The sequence below is a fragment of the Pituophis catenifer genome, unplaced genomic scaffold, assembly GCF_029215685.1.
Source record: "Pituophis catenifer annectens isolate HBS135680 unplaced genomic scaffold, rPitCat1.0.hap2 SCAF_11, whole genome shotgun sequence".
NCBI lineage: Eukaryota > Metazoa > Chordata > Lepidosauria > Squamata > Colubridae > Pituophis > Pituophis catenifer.
This window is the reverse complement of record NW_027256891.1, coordinates 15,027,986-15,049,189: the sequence shown is the minus strand read 5'-3', so window position 1 is coordinate 15,049,189 and position 21,204 is coordinate 15,027,986. Positions and strand designations below refer to the sequence as shown.

The 21,204-nt window shown below is 45.1% G+C and overlaps 1 protein-coding gene across 1 annotated transcript; it reads right to left on the bottom strand.

Annotated features, from left to right (window-relative positions):
• Window positions 1–1,137: 1,137 nt before the first annotated feature.
• Window positions 1,138–19,334, bottom strand: NSDHL (NAD(P) dependent 3-beta-hydroxysteroid dehydrogenase NSDHL). Its single transcript, XM_070952168.1, has 8 exons — window positions 19,202–19,334; window positions 11,769–11,841; window positions 11,213–11,374; window positions 8,882–9,028; window positions 6,557–6,685; window positions 6,328–6,470; window positions 3,008–3,110; window positions 1,138–1,675 (listed from the first exon to the last, which is right to left on the bottom strand). The coding sequence occupies exons 1-8, from the start codon at window positions 19,294–19,296 to the stop codon at window positions 1,343–1,345; spliced, it is 1,185 nt and encodes a 394-aa protein (XP_070808269.1). The 5' UTR covers window positions 19,297–19,334; the 3' UTR covers window positions 1,138–1,342.
• Between the last annotated feature and the right edge of the window lie 1,870 nt (window positions 19,335–21,204).

The following is a 21,204-nucleotide window of genomic DNA, read 5'->3' as shown; positions in this document are numbered from 1 at the left end:
CAGTTTTTGACTGGGTTATTTTTTCCTTCCTTGGTTGCTTTTTGGGTGGGATCTTTTGAGTTCTTTATCTTAAAAAACTTAAGTTCTTTAAGATTTATCTGTGTGCTGATTAATAGGCATGAGATGAGGAAGGATGAGTTCAGGTCAGGTTTCTCACTGCCAACCAGCATCAGATAAAAAGGGATGAAACATCTATAAGAAGAGAAGCAAGCTCTATGAATTCCAAGAATCCAACAAACTTCAGAAATGACAGGCTCTGGACAAAGTCCCAGTCTAGAACATGGATGTCCCCACCTTGGCAATTTTAAAGACCTTCTGGACCGATTCCCAGAATTCTCCAGCAAGCCATGTTTACTGGGGAATTCTGGAAATTGAAGTCCACAAGTTTTAAGATTGCCAAGGTTGGATATTGTTGGATTAGACATTTCAGTTTCTCCTCAGTCCAAGCACCTGTTTCCTCCTTTTACAATGGCAAAGCTCAAAACAAGATACCGTATTTTTCAGACTATAAGACGCACCGGTATATAAGACACACCAAGATTTCGAAAAGGTAAGTTAAGAAAAAAAAAAATTGCCCTTCCCGGCCCCCAGGAGTACTCTGCAGGCCTCCCAAACCCTCTGCGTGCCCTGTTTTTTGCCCGTTTTTGCAAAAAACGGGGCACGCAGAGGGTTTGGTGGCCTGCAGAGTGCTCCTGGGGGCTGGGGAAAGGCAAAAACGGCCCGATTTTTGTGAAAAATAGGCCCTTTTTTTTTTTTTTTTGCAAAAACAGGCGTTTTTGCCCTCCCCAGCCTCCAGGAGCACTCTGCAGGCCTCCCAAACCCTCTGCGCACCATTTTTGTGAAAAATGGGCCCATTTTTTTTGCAAAAATGGGACGAGCAGGGCGGGGCTTCAGGAGGCCAAAAATGGCTGTATTCGGTGTATAAGACGCACCAACATTTCCACCCTCTTTTAGGAGGGAAAAAAGTGTGTTTTATACTCTGAAAAATATGGTAGTTCCTTCTTTCACCCTTAAACCCAGAAATCTGTGCACCAAAAGTGACATGTTGAAACGGAAGATAGTTCAGCAGGACACGTTTCCCCCACCCCTGAAATACCACAAAATAATGCACCTTTATAAAAGGCCTTTATAAAAAGATACACCTGTACAAAAGTGTACAAAAGTGGGCTCATCCTGGGCCAGCAGCTACTCCAGAGACATTGCTTGAAGGAGTTCAACCTCAGAAAGTTGTTCCAAAGTGAAGCTTCCCAGGGGCAAGGAGACTGAAGAGAAAGACCAATCAGAGAACCTACACAGAATCCATGGAAGAAGTTCAGGAGATGTCCGGTTGGAATTCAGACCATCACGTGGTCCTGTGGAGATGGGGGTAACTCTTGATGGTCCTTGCGATGGCTTCATCCAGGCGAACCACCGGCTTGTAGCCCATGTCCCTTTTGGCTCGCTCGCAGCTATAATAATGGAAGGTCCCTGCGAGGGCAACCCTCATGGGAGTGAAGGTGGGGTGAATGGTAACAAGGGGACTCAACAGCAGCACAACCAGGGAGAAGAGAAGGGCTAAATAATAAGCTAACCAGTAAGGGATGCGGTATTTAGGAGGGTCATAGTGCAGGCCGGCGAGGATGCGAGACAAGAATTCCCAGAAAGGTATGGGCTCATCATTTGTGATGTGAAAAGCCTACGAGACAAACAAGGAGAAGGGAGGGATGGAAATTAATAAACTAAGCACACAAGGAACACGCCCAAGAATATCAGGGAGAAGATCAGACAATCCATACAAGGTAATTACAGCTTTTGATTTACATCCCATCTTCCCTTTAGGAGCTAAAGGAGGCGTCCATAGAAGTCTTTCCTCTGACTTTCTCACCCACCACCCTTCTGAGGTGGGTGGGGCTGACTACGGATCTCTTCTAAGCTCAGCACGTAAGTGCTATATCCAGGGGTGGGCTTCAAAAATTTTAGCAAGGGGTTCTCTGCCCGGTTGCTGGGTGGGCGTGGTCATGGTAGGTGTGGCCTAGTCAGCCTCCTGCACCACGGCGGAGAGGGGGAGCCTCCCCGGGCTCCGGAGGCTTTCTTCGAGCTTCTGGGAGGGCAAAAATGGCCTCCCCAGGCTCTGGAGGCCCTCTGGACGCTAGAAATGGGCCTGTTTTCGGCCTTCCTGAATTTACGGTAGACCTGTTTTTTGCCCTCCTCGAGCCTCTGCGCGCGCCCAGCACCTACCTGCATCCAAAACGGGCCACATGGGGACTCCTGGGAGAGGCGGGGTGGGGTGGGAGGGAGGAGCAAAAGGGGAAGGAAGGAAGGAAGGAAGGAAGGAAGGAAGGAAGGAAGGAAGGAAGGAAGGAAGGAAGGAAGGAAGAAAGAGTAGCTTTAGCATTTAGACTTATAAACCGCTTCACAGTGCTTTTACAGCCCTCTCTAAGCGGTTTACAGAGTCAGCCTATTGCCCCCAACAATCTGGGTCCTCATTTTACCGTCCTCAGAAGGATGGAAGGCTGAGTCAACCTTGAGCCAATCAGGATCAAACTTCTGGCAGTGGGCAGAATTAGCCCGCAACACTGCATTCTAACCACTGGGAGGGAAGGAAGGAAGGAAGGAAGGAAGGAAGGAAGGAAGGAAGGAAGGAAGGAAGGAAGGAAGGAAGGAAGGAAGGAAGGAAGGAAGGACAGTAGCTATAGCATTTAGACTTATATACTGCTTCGCAGTGCTTTACAGCCCTCTCTAAGCGATTTACAGAGTCAGCCTCTTGCCCCCAATAACCTGGGTCCTCATTTTACCGACCTCGGAAGGATGGAAGGCTGAGTCAACCTTGAGCCAGTCAGGATCGAAACTGCTTGAGGTGGGAAGAATTAGCCTGCAACACTGCATTCTAACTACTGTGCCACCATGGCTCTAATACGTTTTAAAGCCTTACAGGAAACTCCTTTCGTTTTTGGAAAAAGTGAACCTTGAGTTAACAAAAGCTGCTTGCTCCAAGTCTAAGCTTCAGGCAACGATGAAGCGGCCTTACCTTTCCACACAGAGGAGATTCTTTTTGAAGCTGCTCTGCAGCCAGGATGTGCCCATGGACCACGTTTTCCACGTAGGTAAAATCCACCAAATTCTTCCCATTGCTGTTCAGAAGAGAGAAGAGTCCAAAAGCAACAATAAAAAAATGCACGAGCCAAACTGTAAAATACAGGATTCCCTCCGGATGCACCGTTACTTGTATAAGCCCTATTAACACGTATTTTGTTGTTTTGGGTAGTATTAAACAACAGGGGTGTCAAACACAAGGCCCACAATGTGGTCAGATCCGACCCGCGGGGCCATCCTGAAAAATGTAAGGGGCTGGCCTGCGTCACTTCAGCCCAGTCTACTCAATGCGGCTTCGGACTGATTTACCGAATGCGAACAGGAAACATGCCAGCAGTTTGGGGAGTGGCGCAGTGGTGAAATCCACATTTTTTTACTACCGGTTCTGTGATCGTGGCTTGGTGGGCGTGGTGTAGCTTGGTGGGCGTGGCTTGGTGGGCGTGGCAGGGAAAGGATACTGCAAAATCTCTAAACAATGCCGGCTGGCGGGCCCATGGGAGAGGGCCTTCTCTGTGGCTGCCCCAGCTCTCTGGAACCAGTTACCTCCTGAGGTCCGGACTATCCCCCCCCTATTGGCCTTCCGAAAAGCGGTGAAGACCTGACTTTTCCGGCAGGCCTGGGGCCATTGATCTCGGTCTTGTGATCCGGCGAGATCCGGCCATGAATGGTGTGAATGGGTTTTAATGTTTTTAATGTTTTTAATTTTGAAATGTTTTTTATAATGATTTTAAATGCATTGTGAGCCGCCCTGAGTCTTCGGAGAGGGGCGGCATACAAATTGAATGAATGAATGAATGAATGAATGAATGAATGAATGAATGAATGAATGAATAATTCCTACCCCAGTCCAGGGAAGGATACTGCAAAATCCCTATTCCCTCCCATTCCTGGGTGAAGGATATTGCAAAATCTTCATTCCCACCCCACTCTGGGGCCAGCCAGAGGTGGTATTTGCCGGTTCTCCAAACTGCTCAAAATTTCCGCTACTGGTTCTCCAGAACCTGTCAGAACCTGCTGGATTTCACCCCTGGAGTGGCATCAAGTTTGTCATGCCCACCCAGTTGGCCATGCCCAATGAGTGGTGTCAAGCTGGACACGCCTACCCACTTGGCCACACCCAGTCAGCCCCCCACCCCCGAGGTCAATCATAGCCCTGATGCGGCCCTCAATGAAATTGAGTTTGACATCCCTGATCTACAAAGGGATTGTGTGGGAACACAAGGCAGATCATTCGTGGCTTAATGAGAAAAAGGGGTTTTATTTTTTGTTGTTGCTCTACATAGCTTAAAGAAAAGGGACCTCTTCATGTTGCTTCTTTAAACGGAGATAAGATTCTCTTAAAAATCAGAACAAGAAATGTTTAACTTAATATTGATGAAACTTAAACTGAATAACATTAAATAAAGAGATGTAAATATAAACGATGTGTAGATAAGAACAATGAATACTATAATGTGTGTATGTGTGTGTGTGTGTGTGTATATATATATATATATATATGTTGGAGTAATGTGAGTAATGTAATGTTCAATACGTTATGTCTTGACATGTTTTGTTTTTATATATGTGTGATTGTTTTTTGTGTTGTTTTTAAAGACAAACTTTAATAAAACTTATTTTTTTAAAAAAAAGATTCTCTGAAGAACTAGAATTCTCCTTTTTTGTTCACACTTCATTTCTTCAGTTTACAACTTTCTTTCACTCCTTTTTCCTAATTTTCTAAGATGACTATCCAGACAATATCATTTTAGTTTTAAATAGATTTTAATTTTTTTTTTTAAATTTAAAAAAGGCGCTTTTTAGAGAGCCATTTTTTGAGAATGGAATAAAGTAAATTGCAGTAACAGTATTGCGATGATTACCAAATCACCAAGCTTTGCACCATGAAATAATGAAAACTTTATTGGCGATAATATTACCCTTAAACAGACCAGCAGAAAATTAAGGATCATTAAAAACTTGTTAAAAGCCACCACAGTGAAATAGAAAGTAATTAAGAATAAATGAGTCATTGGCCATGTGTTATTTCAATTGGGAAAGATTTCATAGACACACAAGCTATAGCCAAAACATTCCTTGTGCAATACACCAGGCAAATTATTTCAAAGCAAAAGCAATTATGTCTGGTTTCAGGTGCTCATTCTAGATGAGCAAATGGTGCAAGAACTACAAATAGAATGGACTTGCAATATGTAGAAAATATATGTAGCTCAAGGTTGAATTTTGAGGTTCTTGGTGTTCTCCGAGTTTGCTTCTCTTTCAACATGCTTCATTAACAGGCCAGGGAGCATCATGTGAGTAGAGTTACATCAGGGGTCTCCAAACTTGGCAACTTTAACATCTGTGGACTTCAACTCCCAGCATGGCTAGCCGATGAATTCTTAACAGATTAACAGAGTTGGAAGGGACCTTGTAGGTCATCTAGTCCAACCCCCCACCCAAGAGGGGACCCTACACCATTTTTGACAGATGGCAGTCCAGTCTCTTCTTGAAAGCCTCCAGTGAAGAAACTCCCACAACTTCCGAAGGCAACTTCTGTTCCATTGGTTGACTGCTCTCACTGTCAAAAACTTTCTCCTTCTTTCTAGGTTGAATCTCTCCTTAATCAGTTTCCATCCATTATTCCTTGTCTGGCCTTCAGGTGCTTTGGAGAATAGCTTGACCCCTTCCTCTCTGTGGCAGCCCCTCAAATATTGGAAGATTGCTATCATGTCTCCCCTGGTCCTTCTCTTCACTAGACCAGCCATGCCCAGTTCCTGCAATGGTTTATCATATGCTTTAGCCTCCAGTCCCGTAATCATCTTGGTTGCTCTTCTCTGCACTCTTTCTAGAGTCTCAACATCTTTTTTATAGTGTGGTGACCAAAACTGGATGCAGTATTCTAGGTGTTTAGGTTACTAAGGCTTTATAGAGTGGTATTAGTACCTCCCTTGATCTTGATTGTATCCCTCTGTTAATTCTGGAAATTTAAGTCCACAAGTCTTAAACTTGCCAAGTTTGGAGACCCCTGGGTTATGCAATTTTCTGGGAGTTTATAGGTGGTAGCTTGTCCTACCAGTCTTGATGGTTTCTTTTGATCAGACATAGGTTCTTGCCTATCTGAGCATTGGTTACTAAGCATGTGTTGAGGAGGAAGGATGTGTTTAAGGCTGTTCTCTTCCTTATGCACTGATTACATTACCTAGTCTGGCCGTGAAATGTCTGCAAGAAGAGATGCAAGCAGAAAGAACACCTTGTAGATGAAACCTGACTTACCCAATGATGAATTTCATCTTGCCACTCTTGGCTGCCTGGATGAGGACTGGAACGAGCTGAGGGTCCCGAGGTCCAAATATGCCATGCGGACGGATAGCAGTGGTGAAGAAATTTTTCTCTGGGTCACTGGCCTTTAGCACCTCCTAAAAATAAGAACAAAAAGAAAAACAGCCTATGTAGATCTACCAAGAGCAAAAATGAAATATCATGAACCACAAAAGATCCAGACCTTCTCCTGCAGAATCTTTGTTTCTGTATAATAATCAATGGGTTTCTTGGCATAAGGGAGATCTTCTGTTCCATTCTTGATGTCCGTACCTTCGAAGACAACGCTGGCACTGCTGGTCAACACCAGTTTCTGCCAAAGAGTAGGAAGAAAAACATCAAGGGAGTTATTGAATGTTGTGGCCCGTCAGCGGCCTGTGCAGATTGTAGCTGATTCGGACAGCGAGGAGGCTGGTGTGGTGCTGCGCCAACAGCCTGTGCAGCTGGCGCTCGAGTCGGACAGTGAGGAGGCTGGAGAAGATGTGGTGCCAGAGGCGGGGATTCAGCCAGGGCCTTCAGAACCTCCAGAAGCTCCTTTAAGTGAAGAGGACAAAGAGGAAGAGCCTCTTCTCAATGCATGGGCACGCAGAGCTGCCAAAAGGCAGGACTGGCTCCTCAGGAGGAGGTCTCCTCGAGAGTAAGGCTTGGGGCTAATTGGCCACTCCCTTAGCCTATTTAAGGAGGAACGCCGACTGAAGCAATTTGCAGGGAACAACTTTAGTTCACTCTCCTTCGTGTCTGCAAAATTGCTTCTGGGCTTTCTGCCAACTCTAGTAAGACTGTGATTACCTTATCTTAGAATTCTGGTAGGCTGTTAAGACAGCTCATTAACAGCCTTTGAATGATAAAGACTAAGTGATTTGAGTAAAATAAGCTTTGTATAGAGTTTGTGTGTGCTGCGTTCTTTGGGGTCCGTAGCTGGGGCAGAACATTGAAAGACGTTGACTGCCAGATCAAGTTAGAGCAATACAAGATGGAATTGAGGAGAACCTTCCTAACAACGAGGACAATGAACTATTGAAACAGCTTGCCTCCAGAAATCGTGGGCGCTCCATCAATGGAGGTTTTTAAGAAGAGACTGAACAGTCACTTGTCTGAGATGGTATAGGTTCTCCTGCTTGAGCAGGGAGATGGACTCAAGGGTGGGCTGCTGGGGGTTCGCAGGGGTTTGGGAGAACCTCTAGCTAAGATTCTGTGCAGTTTGGAGCACCCCCAAATCTCACTCCTGGCTGGTCCCGCCCACCCCACCCTGCCCCTCTCAGGAGTCCCCACGCAGCCCGTTTTGGATGCTGGTAAGGGCAGGGCGCACCGGAGGCTAGGGGAGAGCGAATAATGGGCCTACCGGAAGTTCAGGAAGGCTGGAAACAGGCCCGTTTCCGGCCTCAAGTGGGCCTCCAGAGCCTGGAGAGTCTGTTTTTGCCCTCCCGGAAGCTTGAGAAAAGCCTCTGGAGCCTGGGGAGGGCAAAAACACTCCCCCCCCCCCCGTGGTGCAGGAGGCCACGTAGGCCACACCCACCCAGCCCATCTCTGGCTGGACTAGAAGACCTCCAATCTCCCTTCCAGCTCTGTTCTATTCTAAGATCCTTGCTGGATCCCAAGTCTATAAACACATGCTCTTCTCTATCTATACAGAAGTGGTTCCTTTTTCACAGTATTCCTTCTGAAAAGGCCATCAGGAAGGTCTTGAGAAAAGTAGAAGCTATCTTTTAATACTACATTTTACCATATAGTAATTGAAGACATGTTACTTCTAAATAGATGACACGCACCCTTTTCATTGTGCCAAAGTGACTAAGGGGGGGAAAAACCCTCAAGGGATTAGAAGAAAACCCCTCCATAAAGACTAGGAGAAAAAAGAGAGCTTAGTTCTAAGGTGCTGGCCTAGCAACCAGGAGGCAGTGAGTTCTAGGCCTCCCTTAGGCATGAGTGCCACATGGGTGGGTAGGCCTTGAGTTTGACACCCATGGACTATGCCTTTTCTCTCCCAGGAACTTTACCGTGAATTTCTTTTCTGTCTTAGGTCCGTAGAGACCTGTTCCAAGTCCTCAAGGAACCCCTGGGCTCCACAGAAACTGCTTTGAAAAGCCCCATTCTAGACCGCTAAAGCTTCCAAGGTAGAATCATCAGGGGCAGATGTCAACTTGCAAAGCTTTCAAGTTGCCATGAGCAGGAGGGAGGGAGAACTGAAGTGAATTCCATACATTCTTTCTGACCGCAATCAGAAGGAGGGTGTTAGGTTTCACAGCCAGCCAAAGTGGTTAATTGGAGAATGTGATTTATGACGTGGCCAGAGAGGAGGGGAGAGACAGGGTCATAGGGGAACGTAAATCTACGTGGGATCAGTCCTAACTGCATCCGAGTATTGCCAAAATGTTGCTCCTAATAAATGACTGTATTTCCTTTGAAGTTTGGATCATGGCTCATGAATTAATTAGGGCATCTTTCGGAAACTTGACAGCAGTTACTTCTCGCTTGTGTCAGTGCTTTAAAATTCTTGTTCAAAACTTACTTGGACGCCAGCTTCTTTACAAGCCTCAATGACTGTCTTGGTCCCCAAATAATTGACTCTGTAGAAAAGTTCTCGATTGTTGCTAGAAGGTGCAGGCGAGGCACAATGAAACGCCACGGTCACACCTTGTAGAGCCGGGAGTAGATCCTGGGAGGGAGAAGAGATACAGTCAAAGAACTGGAGAGGCTGTTGCATCAATCCGCTGAGTGAAGCCATCTCCTTTTGATGCCTGTGCAATTTCTACTTGAAGACCTCCAGACAGTTAGAAGCAAGAATGTTGGTGAATCTGGAATTGACTCCAGCTGAAAGACGCCAGTTTAGAGGGACTTCTACGACGCCAGCTAAAGAGTAAATTTCAATTATTCAGAGACTCGAGCCTGACTAGGTAGCTCAGAGCCTGACTAGGTGGCTCAGTGGCTAAGACACTGAACTCGTCGATCAAAAAGGTCGGCAGCTCGGCGGTTCGAATCCCTAGTGTAGGTCTCCTGCGGGAGCGGGGGGTTGGACTAGATGACCTCCAAGGTCCCTTCCAACTCTGTTACTGCACGTGAGATGTAGGAAATGTTCTTCAAAGTAGTCTATACCAGGGGTGTCAAACTCAATTATCAGGGTTGTGTTTGACCTCGGAGAGGTGGAGTGTGGCGTGGAGGGGGGGGAGGAGGCATGGCTGGAGGTGGGTGTGACCACGATGGGTGTGACACGGGACTCATGTCAGGGTGGGAGGGCACCTGTGGTGGCCAATTGCTAAGGCAGGACTTCTCTGGGACAGTCCCTCACTCTCATTATAATGTAATTATAATGTAAATTTTAATTTGTTCTTAACCTGGGGTTTTAAATTTGTCTTGTGCTAAATTGATTTAATTCGATTTTACTTCTGCTCTTAAATTTTTGTATTCTATGTGTTTTACCTTGTGCCTGTTCACTGCCCTGAGTCCTTCGGGAGTAGGGCGGTATATAAATGAAATGAAATGAAATAATGAAATGAAATGATCTCCTTCCTTCTAGGAAGTAATTAAAAAAATCTTAAGATTGTGCAGAAATGAACAGATTAACTTTGATGATTAAAGAGAGAGAGAGAGAGGATATGGACTATTATGTAAGATATGGGGGAAATTTTATGATTGGTTAAAAAAGAGATAAAGATTGTGATCATTAAATAAGGAGAATGTTATATTAAATGTATTGTAATTTGGGGGAAATATCGCAAGAGAGAAATGGAAACTATCAAGGAGAAATGAAAATAGGAGGAGTAATAAAAAGAAGAAGTCATGGAAGAAACACCGAGAAGACACACGGAAGGATTGATGTATTATGTGTTTGTTTGTTTTAAAAAATAAAAAAAAACATATAAAAAAAAAATCTCCTTCCTTCCTTCCTTCCTTCCTTCCTTCCTTCCTTCCCTCCCTCCCTCCCTCCCTCCCTCCCTCTTCCTTCTCCTTTTTTCTTCCTTCCCGTTTCTTTATTTTTCATTCCTTGCTCTCTTCCCATCTTTCCTTCTTTTTCTTTGTCTTTCCTCTTTCCCTTTCTCCTTTCCTGTCCCTTCTTGCATGCTGAAATGCAAATGGGGAAACATTTCTCCTTCTGTTTTGTTTTTAGTTTGTTTTGATAGCCCTCTGTCAGAGAAAACGAAGCATGGGGGAGGGCGCGCCCCCTCCCCGCATCCTGTTTTCGGAAACAGAGCGTTTTGCTGACAGAGGCACCGCAGACTGGCCCTTTGCTGCAGTGGTGGGTTTAAAATTTTTTACTACGGGTTTGGTGGGCATGGTTTGGTGAGCGTGGTATGGCTTGGTGGGTGTGGTTTTGTGGGCATGGCAGGGACAGGATACTGTAAAATCTCCATTCCCACCCCACTCCAGGGGAAGGATACTGTAAAATCTCCATTCTCTCTCCACTCCAGGGGAAGATTACTGCAAAATCCCCATTTCCTCCCAATCAGCTGGGACTTGGGAGGCAGAGCATAGATGGGGGCGGGGCCAGTCAGAATTTTTACTACCGGTTCTCCGAACGACTCAAAATTTCCGCTACCGGTTCTCCAGAACTGGTCAGAACCTGCTGAAACCCACCTCTGCTTTGCTGTTTCCAGGCCGGCCCCACGGGCCAATCTAAGCACCCCGCGGACTAGATCCGGCCCACGGGCCTTGAGTTCGATACCCCGGTATACACATTAGAGCAGATTCTAACTTTGCTACACTCCTCAACACATGGGGTGGAAATTCCCAGAACTCTCATTTTAACTCCTAAACAGCCTTCACCAGTCATAAGGTTTACGACCAACAAACTTCATGTTGGCCATACCTCAGCTGTGTCAATTTACCTTGGTTTGTTCCTTACCTCTTTCTTGCAGAGGTTGCCCAGGTAAAACTGCACCTGGCTGTTATCAAAGCCTTTGCGAATGTCAAACACGTTGACCGAGTAGCCTTTTTCCACCAGCTGCTCTACCAGATGTTGACCGAGAAACCCTGATCCGCCAATCACGGTGCATTTTTTACCAGCCTGCAGGAAATGGATACAAACGGATTGCAATCTGTGTTTTTCCAAGCACATTGTGATTGGTTTTTATGAGCACAGAAAGCAACAAGCAAGAACTCATGCCAATAACAGCCATTGCAGGACGAAAAAAATCCCCAAAAAACCCTTCAGTGCAATGAGCCTCGGTGGTCGGCATATTGCCCCCAACAATTTTGGGTCCTCATTTTACCCACCTTGGAAGGATGGAAGGCTAAGTCAACTTTGAGGCTGGTGAGATTCGAACTGCCAAATTGCAGGCAGCCGGCAGTCAGCAGAAGTAGCCTGCAGTACTGCACTCTAACCAATGTGCCACCACGCCTCATGTTAAAAAAGCAGCTCCCCACAAAAAAAGGTATTTTGCAGAAATAAATTAACTTACCAGCCTCGAATGCGTGGCCATCTTGTCCGAAGGTTTCTTAGGAAGGGACAGCAATTCTCCAGTTCTTTTCTTGCTGTACTCAAATGACAGAAAAAGTTAATTAGAACCCTCCCATTCCCACCACCGCTAAGTTAGTTTGCAGCCTAACTTTTTAAAAAGCCCAATGTTTATCTCTCTTGATAATCAGTTGAGCAACTGAACTTTCCCCTTACGCTGACCTCAGCATAGCTCCTGCAGATAAAATGACTGCCTCAGGAATCACTCTACCTTTGCAACCCTTTCAGAGCTAACTATTCAACAGCCTTTGTAAAGGAAAAACAGTCATTCTATATTGCCTTTAAATGTGGAAGATTTATTTTAGCCATTACTACTAATTCTAAGAGACACAGTGACTCAGTGACTAAGACGCTGAGCTTGTCGATCAGAAGGTCAGCAGTTCAGCGGTTCGAATCCCTAGTGTCCCGTAACAGGGTGAGCTCCCGTTACTTATCCCAGCTTCTGCCAACCTAGCAGTTCGAAAGAACATAAAAAATGCAAGTAGAAAAATAGGGACCACCTTTGGTGGGAAGGTAACAGTGTTCCGTGCGTCTTTGGCTTTGAGTCATGCCGGCCACATGATCACGGAGACGTCTTCGGACAGCGCTGGCTCTTTGGCTTTGAAACGGAGATGAGCACCGCCCCCTAGAGCCAGAAACGACTAGCACATATGTGCAAGGGAACCTTTACCTTTACTAATTCTAACTGGAGTACCACTTGAGCACAATTGTCATTGGCATGATCCCCAACAGTCAATTGCAAAAGGGAGCTTTTACAGTTTAATACCAACAAACAATAGCTGCCTGTCCCAGGTTCTTGAAAAGCATAGATAAAAATGCCAAATTCAGTCTAAACAGCTGGCACACTGTGCAACCAACCCTAATTGTCTCAAAGGTGCTTTTTCAAAACTTACCTGTGCTGGGTTTTTTTTTCCCTTGAGTTTCAAAAGTTGCCTTTTGAAAAAAGCATTTTTGAGACAACCATGACCTGGCTGACTGAGAAGCTCCATAGACAACCAACCATCATCATCATCATCATCATCATCATCATCATCATCATCATCATCATCTACATACAGAGAGAGAGAGAGAGAGAGAGAGAGAGAGAGAGAGAGAGAGAGAGAGAGAGAGAGAGAAATCTGCCAGTAGCTCTGGACAGTTTACCAACTGCTAGGCGTGACATGTTAGTAAATATCAAAGACATATAACATTTCTCTGTCTTATCAATTTCTTAGTCTAATAAGCCATCTCCATAAGCCTTTCTAACTGGCTTCTTCCTTTAAAGAAAATGAAATATTTATCAGTTAAGTCACTTCAACAGAGAGATGGGTAGCATATAAATTGAATACATAAAATACATTACAGTTTCTTTGTCATCTCCATCACCTGTCATCCCTCACCTGCTTTTCTCAAAGCTGCCAAAAAAGATAATATTTAAAACAGATGTTCCAAAAATAAAAAAAAAAGATATTATTTTTAAAAAATATTCCAGGTCTAACGGTGAGGCAAAGCAGCCTAGACAAAATCGAGGACCAGGAAAAGGGATCTGAAGAAGCCGCCCGTGGATCTCCCTGCCCAGGAATCTAATACAGAACCGATCCAAAGAATACAAGGAATTCCACCCAGCAGCCTCTCAGCTGGTCCCATTCATCCCAACAGCCACGCCCCTTTGCTTTTATACCCATGGGCGGGCAGACCACTCCCACCCACCGATCTCCTCCAATCACATCCCGCGGCGGCGCTCGACTCCTCCCTCTCCTTCGACCCCACCCCTAGGGTGAAGATCTGCCGAGAGTGGGGAGGCTCGCCCCATTGGCTCTTCCGCCTTTGTGGCCAATCGGATCTTTCTCCCCCACCCGCCCACACACTCCACCCTCAGGCATTCGCCACCAATCACCGCCCGGGCGTGGCTCCCCCTCTCTTGCGCTCGCCGGCCAATAGCGAGGGCGGTTTGTCCCGACGTCGGCGCGTAGCGAGAGGAGCCAATCGGAAGGCGCGACGCTGAGCGTCTTGGCTGCCGGGCGACGGTTTTGAGCTCCCGCCGTTGTTGTTGTTTTTTTCCCCCCACCAACGGGCTTCCTCAGGGACCGGCGCCGCTTCCTGGGGATGGTCAGTGCGGTCGCGGCCGGGGAAGGCCTTAGGCGGGTGGGTAAGGGGGTGAGGGGAGAAGGCCGCGGCAGTGGCGGAGAAGCCAGACACGACCTGAGGTAGTTTAACGGCTGGAATTTGCATCCGTTCCCTATATGCTAATGTATGCAAATTAGCCACCTGGTGCCCTCTTGAATCTCCGAATTGGATCTTGAGGCGCTTTTGCAGGGATTGGGAGGCAGAAGCCTTCCCCGACTGCCTTCCCCGCCACTTGATCCACTTTTTTTTGCGGAGGGGGATGGGGGGGACACACAATCCGGACTTCCCGCTTTCCTGCACGTGTGAACGCGCCGTAGGGTGGACTCGTGTGTCTTGGAAGCTCCAGTTCGGAAGGGAAACGTGTTATGAGCCCCAAAGCAAGGGATTGAAGGATGGTGGCTGGGTCAGTTTGCTGTAAAAAAAAAAAAAGCAAGTTTTTAGGGCATGAACTCGGGAGGGAGGGAGGTGCCTGGGGACAGGTCGTCCTCGACTTACGACCACACCGGAGTCCCAAATTTATCTTGCCGAGTCTGAGACCTTTGTGAAATGAATTTTCCTCGATTTTACGACCTTTCTTTGCCACCCTTGTGTGAAGTGGATGGCTGCGGTTGATAAGGGAGGAACCTGGCGGTTGAGGGAATCGGGTTTCCCCCATGGACTTTGGCTCGTCGGGAGGTCGCAAAAAAAGGGATCACGTGATACACACCCCTCCCCCGGGATGCTGCAACCGTCATAAATGTGAGTCGGTTATCGAGCATCGAAATGGAAATCAGGTGACCGTGGTGGGGGACTCGGCAACGGTCGTTAAGTGTGAAAAACAGTCCCGAGTCACTTTTTCCAGTGATACTGTAGCTTTGAACGGTCACTAAACGAACTGTTGTAAGTCGAGGACTACCTGTATTTGCGAAGCCTGCATAGCAAAAGATAAAGGAAGAGGGGGTATGGAAAGGTGGGGTGCCTTTCAATGTAGAAAATAGCAACTGGCTGTCAGGCAATGTCATACAAGACATATTGCTAAGGTGTTCTGGCCTGCCAGTGGCCAGCGGAGCTGGTGGCAGACTCAGACAGTGAGGAGGTTGGAGAGGAACATGGGCCAGTCCTGGAGTCTGGGGAGGGCTCTGATAAGGGCTCTGCATTGGAGGCAGAGATGGGGCCAGGACCGTCTGACAGTTGTCAGCTGCCTTCAGAGTCAGACATCAGTGGGGCAGAAGAACAGCTGGAGCCTGTTCCCAGTGTGCGCATGCACAGAGCTGCCAGGAGAAGGGAACAGCTAAGGAACAAGGGTTGACTCAGGAGTAAAGCCACAGGTGGATGGTGAATGGCCCCTCCCAAAGGGAATAAAGAGTGAAAGAGGAGGGGAGTTTGCAGGAGACAATTAGTTTGCTTAATTGGTTTGTGATTCCTTGCCAAGTTTTGAAGATATCAGCCTGGCAGCTCTCCAGGCCAGCTGAGGTCTGTGACTGTAAATTCTCGCTTGAAAGACTTCGCTGGATGTGAATAAGGAATGAGGAACTTAATAAAAAGGGGTTTTTGTGGGGACAAGGAGTCTGCTTCATGCTCTTGGGAAGCTTAGGTCAGAACATAAGGTAAAGAATAGGGTAAGACAGAGCCAATAGAAGACTGGCTAAAAGCTTTAAAATGCCTGTTGATTAACTTTTAGGAATAGGGTCAAAGTAGAACCAATAGAATACTTGTTAAATGACTATTGGACTGTTTATTAGTTAAGACTTAAAAATAGGGATGGCGTGGAGGCAATAAAGGACTGGTTAGATAACTTTCAAAAAGCCTATTAGACAATGTTTCTTTTTCCCACCTTGAAAAACTATATCAAAATTTATGGAGATTCTCAGTCATCCAGGTCATGGTTGTTCCAAAGGTGCTTTTTTCAAGAAGCAACTGGCCTTCCTGTTTTTTCTTTGAAGACATTTCGCTTCTCATCCAAGAAGCTTCTTCAGCTCTTCAATATAAAAGCTTGTTGAATTCTTTGTTTTGGGTCCTGGCATTTTGCTGGCTGGGACCCCTTTTCCTGAAGCGCTTCAGTAAAAGAAAATCAATTCCGTACCTCGTGTCTGGTTGGCTTCATTGGCTTTAGAGCCAAGCTGAGACCCAAATTTGGGAACAACAATGGAAAGGAGCCCACCAGGTGATCCCAAAATGCAGGCTAGACCGGAAAGTCCAAAAAACATTGGCCAGTCATTCCTGTCACGTTGCAGGAGACAACTACAAAATCACCAGCTCTTTGGAGAAAGGAACATCTTGCATATAGAAAATTAGCACATGGAGGAGGGGTAGAGTGGACCTTTGTTTTCTTTGGTTTACTAGTATTCTAATCTGAGGCAAGTTTTGTTTAACCCTGTTGAATGATGTGCATATACTGTCAAGTAATACAACCAGGGGTGTCTGCAGGGTGTGGTCAAAAAAAGTCAAGACGATGGCCAAGCTTTTGTGATCAAAGTTCCCTCTTTCTTATTTACTGTCGTTATCATCTTGATTATTTTGACCACAGATCGAGGACATCTCTGTAGCTCAAATACATCAGCGTGGATACATATTTTTTAAAAATTCCCTACAATAGGATCATGCATCAACATTTTCCATTTTAACTTGCAGCCATAATGCTCCCCCCCCCCCCCCGAGAATAAACACCAATAAAATTGGTAATAATTTTAAAAGCCAGGAAATATATGTTTACAGTGTCATTTCAATCACAAAGTTAAGGGTTTTTTTAAGGAATATCTTTAGGAAGAATAGATCCTACCCAACTATACCCAGCTATGTATTAATTGGGTGAAGGAAACCAAGGTATTCCTAGACAAAATACATAAATTAACTTATTTAATTTAGGATGTGTTCAAAAAATATTAATTGAAGGCTTACACCACATCTGCAGTATGATGCATCACTTCACATTCTGAAAATCAGTAATTTAGCTACTAGGACCTCAGAGGCAAAAGTGTTTGAAACTCCTCTTCAAAGTCGGGCCAGGCTCTCTGGAATAGTCAGAAGGGAAAGCCTCTAGGGAGCTAAAACTGGGTTATGTCTTTTAATATTCTCTTCTGCCTTTCATCCATGCTCTCAGGCCTCCAGCTATAAGAAGGCATCCCTGGGAGCAGCAGCTCAGAGGAAGAAAACAGCTCCCAAAACCGAACTCACTGAAGAGCAGAAGCAAGAGATTCGGGAGGCCTTTGATCTCTTTGACACCGATGGGACTGGCAATATTGACGTAAAAGAGTTGAAGGCAAGCTACAGAATATCACTAAGATGCTTTCATTACCTGAGAGCCTGCTCCATTAGCAGGCCTTTCTTCTCAGAGATCTGTAATTTTAGTCGTAGAATCGTAGGGCCGGAAGGGACCTTGAAGGTCTTCTAGTCCAACCTCATCTCATCTCTTTTCATTGTTTTTAGGTCGCCATGAGGGCCCTTGGGTTTGAACCCAAGAAGGACGAGATCAAGAAAATGATCCTTGAGATTGATAAGGAAGGGACAGGAAAGATTACCTTCAGTGACTTCCTAGGGGTGATGACCCAGAAAATGGTATGTCGTGCTGGCTATAGAGACAGAATTTGGTTTTAAGTTGCAACTCTCAAAGAAATTGAAAGCTGCCTGGGATTTTTCATGGTAGCGTTCTGTTTGTCAAAGAGGGAAACCAAGCTCGGTCCTACCATCACTCCACGTATCAGACTTTAGCTCAGAGATTGGTAGAAACAATGCAACTTGCGAGGCAGATTGGAAAAGAATCGAAAGTAAAGCCTTTTCTGTCAACAACTTCAGCAATCTTGTTCTGATTGGAGGAGGACGATGCGTTTGATTGTATGTAAGCAGTAAAAGCCATCTCTGGCAGAATCCTATTTGCTGCCTTCAATAAACTGAGGGCAGAACCTACTTTAAAATAGCAATAGCACTTAGACTTATATACTGCTTCACAGTGCTTTACGGCCCTCACTAAGCAGTTTAGAGAGTCAGCATTTTGCCCCCAACAATCTGAGTCCTCATTATATACCAAACTCGGAAGGATGGAAGGCTGAGTCTTGAGCCAGTCAGGATCGAATTGCTGGCAGTCAGCAGAATAAGCCTGCAATGCTGCATTCTAACCGCTGTGCCACCACGAGTCATAGCTCTATATAGCATTACCCCAATTGTTTTTGTCCCACTTTGTTTAACATGTCTGAAGGCTGCTTGTTGTTGTTGTTTTTTAAGGCTGAAAAAGATTCAAAAGAAGAAATTCTGAAAGCTTTTAAGCTCTTCGATGACGACGAAACAGGCAAAATCTCTTTCAAAAACCTGAAACGCGTGGCCAAAGAACTGGGGGAGAATCTCACCGACGAGGAGCTTCAGGTTGAAAACAATGTTGACTTGTTTATGTAATGATTCTATAAATGGTGATTTTATATAAGCTGAACTCTGGTAGATGAACAAGTGGGAAGGCAAGAGTGGGAAAAGATGAATAAACTTCAGCCAGTGGACAAAGTTGATTATGTTGAGGTCAGATTGGAATGAGGAAGAAGCTCTTTGAACCAAGCTCTTACCTCACTTGATTTTGCTTCTGCTGCAAGAGATGATTGATGAGTGTACAAAGTCAGTAGATAATGACCGTAGGAGTAGTTCCAGCGGCTATAGTAGTAATGGTACTAGTAGCGTATGTAGCAATGAGAGTAGGAACCGAAGCTGGAGGCAAGGACATAATGGAAATAGAAAGCATCATGAATATTTTTTATTTTTTTTATTTTACTTCAAATTTATATACCGCCCTTCTTCCTGGGAACTCAGGGCGGTGTACAGCCAGATAAAAACACATAATATAAACATTAAGAACAGATTAAAAGGAAATATCTCAATTTGGCCAAAAATTAAAAAACATACAAATTTAAAATCATTTAAAAGGCATTGTTAGGCCAGCCCGGCTTGTTGGAAAAGGAAAGTTTTAAGGGCACGGCGGAAGGCAAGGAGGTTTTGGATTCTCCTTATCTCTGGGGGCAGCTGATTCCAGAGGGTGGGTGCCCCCACAGAGAAGGCCCTCCCCCTGGGGGTCACCAGTCTGCATTGCTTGGCTGATGGCACCCCGAGGAGGCCCTCTGTGGGAGCGCACGGGTCGATGGGAGGTCGTCGGTGGCAGAAGGCGGTCTCGGAGATAACTAGGTCCTATGCCATGGAGCGCTTTAAAAGTGGTAACCAACATCTTGAAGCGCACCCGGAAGACCATATGTTAAAGCATTCAGCTGTTCAGCTTTAAATGGGAAGAGACACTCTGCCATCTTTGAACCAAACTCTTACCTCACTTGATTTTTGCTTCTGCTGTAGGAGATGATTGATGAAGCCGATCGGGACGGAGATGGGGAAGTCAATGAACAGGAGTTTCTGCGGATCATGAAGAAAACTAGTTTGTACTGAGATGCTTGGTCCACACCGTCGCCTCATTTATTGCCTCATGTTGGCTAAATTCAATCTCAACAGATTCCTCTTGGAAAGAGATGAACAGCAGCCCAAATCTCATAAACATTGTGAGCTACTTCCAGTTCTCTTTCTTTTTGTAAATCCCAGCAACATCTGCTGACTCCCAGCTCATCTTTCAGTGTTTCATACAGCAGGAAATGTGAGGCTCTGGGGCTTAAATTACAGTTGGAAGAAAGCGGTGTTATTTCTATATAGGTTTCATGCGAGAATGGGATTTCGAATTTACATAACCGAGAAGCAACCTTTCTCTTTTAAAATATTGTTGTAAAAAAGCTGAAACTCCTTATTATTTGAGTATTTTAGTCAAGGAGAAAACAATTCCAGAAAGTAAATGTTTCTGCTTCAGCTCCTGCATTTGATCCATTGCTCTTTGTTCTTGTCATCTATGAAAGTGGCCTAATTCTGGTTATAAATATTCAGATATAGTGCCTGCCTTATCTAAACATTGATATAAAGATATTGTGCACTTAATATCTTTTTATTCCCTCTCCCCACCAAAAAAACAAAAAAAAAAACACTGAATGTAAATGGATATAACTTTAATGCTAGAATTGATAAGAAGGACCTTGTAATAGTTGTTTTTCCCCCCTAAATATGGCTTGTGTTGTTAGTTGTGAAAAGTAAAGCTGAGATCAAAACTCTATGACGACAGAGTTGTCTGGGTTTTTTATTCTGCTGACTGCTTTTAATTTTTTATTTACATAGCTTTCCTGCATAAAAATGCTGAAGGGATTTTTTTTGCCAAGCAGAAACAAAAATAGGATGGGGAAATCAAAGTCTGCAAGCGTTATCTGTCAGGTGTGAAAAGACCAGATCCACCCAACAGATTTATGCACAGGAAGCTTCTCAACTAACAGCGCCTGCTTGAAGTTAGATGAGGGGCAACTGAATTCAAGCGTGGGGTTGGACTTAGTTTACTTGTGGCTACACAGGGATTCTAGGCTGATGCCTCTTTAAATTCCACACACATCCCCTCCGATTCTGATATCCCTTCTCCTACAGTATCACCCCAATCAGCTGCTATTGAAATCAGGAAACACACAAAAAAAGCACCACAATTTATGATGGAATTTCATCATCATGTCGTGATACAGGAAGTCCTCAATTTACAATCACAATTGAGCTCAAAATTTTCATTACTAAGCAAAACAGTTACCGTATTTTTCGGAGTATAAGACATACTTTCCCTCCCCCTAAAAGAGGGTGAAAATACACTGAATGTAGCCTCACCCACCCACCGGCCCCCACCCTTTGGCTTCTGCCTCCCAGCAATTTACCTCCTAACAGCAAACAGCCCGTTTCAGCTTCAGCACAGCCTGATTAGCACAAGCAGCTGATTGTCAGTTGGATCGGCTTCCTGACCCTCAGCTGTTTCAGGCTGGATGGATTGCCGTTGCCTATTGCCGCGTAGGCCTCCACTGTTTGCTGCAAGGAGGCAAATTGCTGGGAGGCAGAGGCGTATATTTGCTTTCTTTCGTGGAATTTAAATGTGCTCTATTCAAATGCCATTCACCCGAAAGTTTATAGTTCTTGCAATTCAACAGGCAAGAGAGATGGAAGGCAGCCCATTTCTAAGGACTTGTGTCTCCATGTCTGTTTCTTTTTCAAATCAATCACATTTGAAAATTTAATAGGGACAGACGTTCCTGTAATGCTTAAACCATGGCTTAATTCTTTTTTATTTTCTGCCTTCTAATCTCAAGCCAATCCACTAGAGGGCATTGTTGAAAATGCTTTTCATAGAAAGAAAAGAAAAACATGTTTAGGCAATGATTTTAGATACCTGTTAAAAAGTTTCATTCAGCTGAATGCCGCTTACTTTT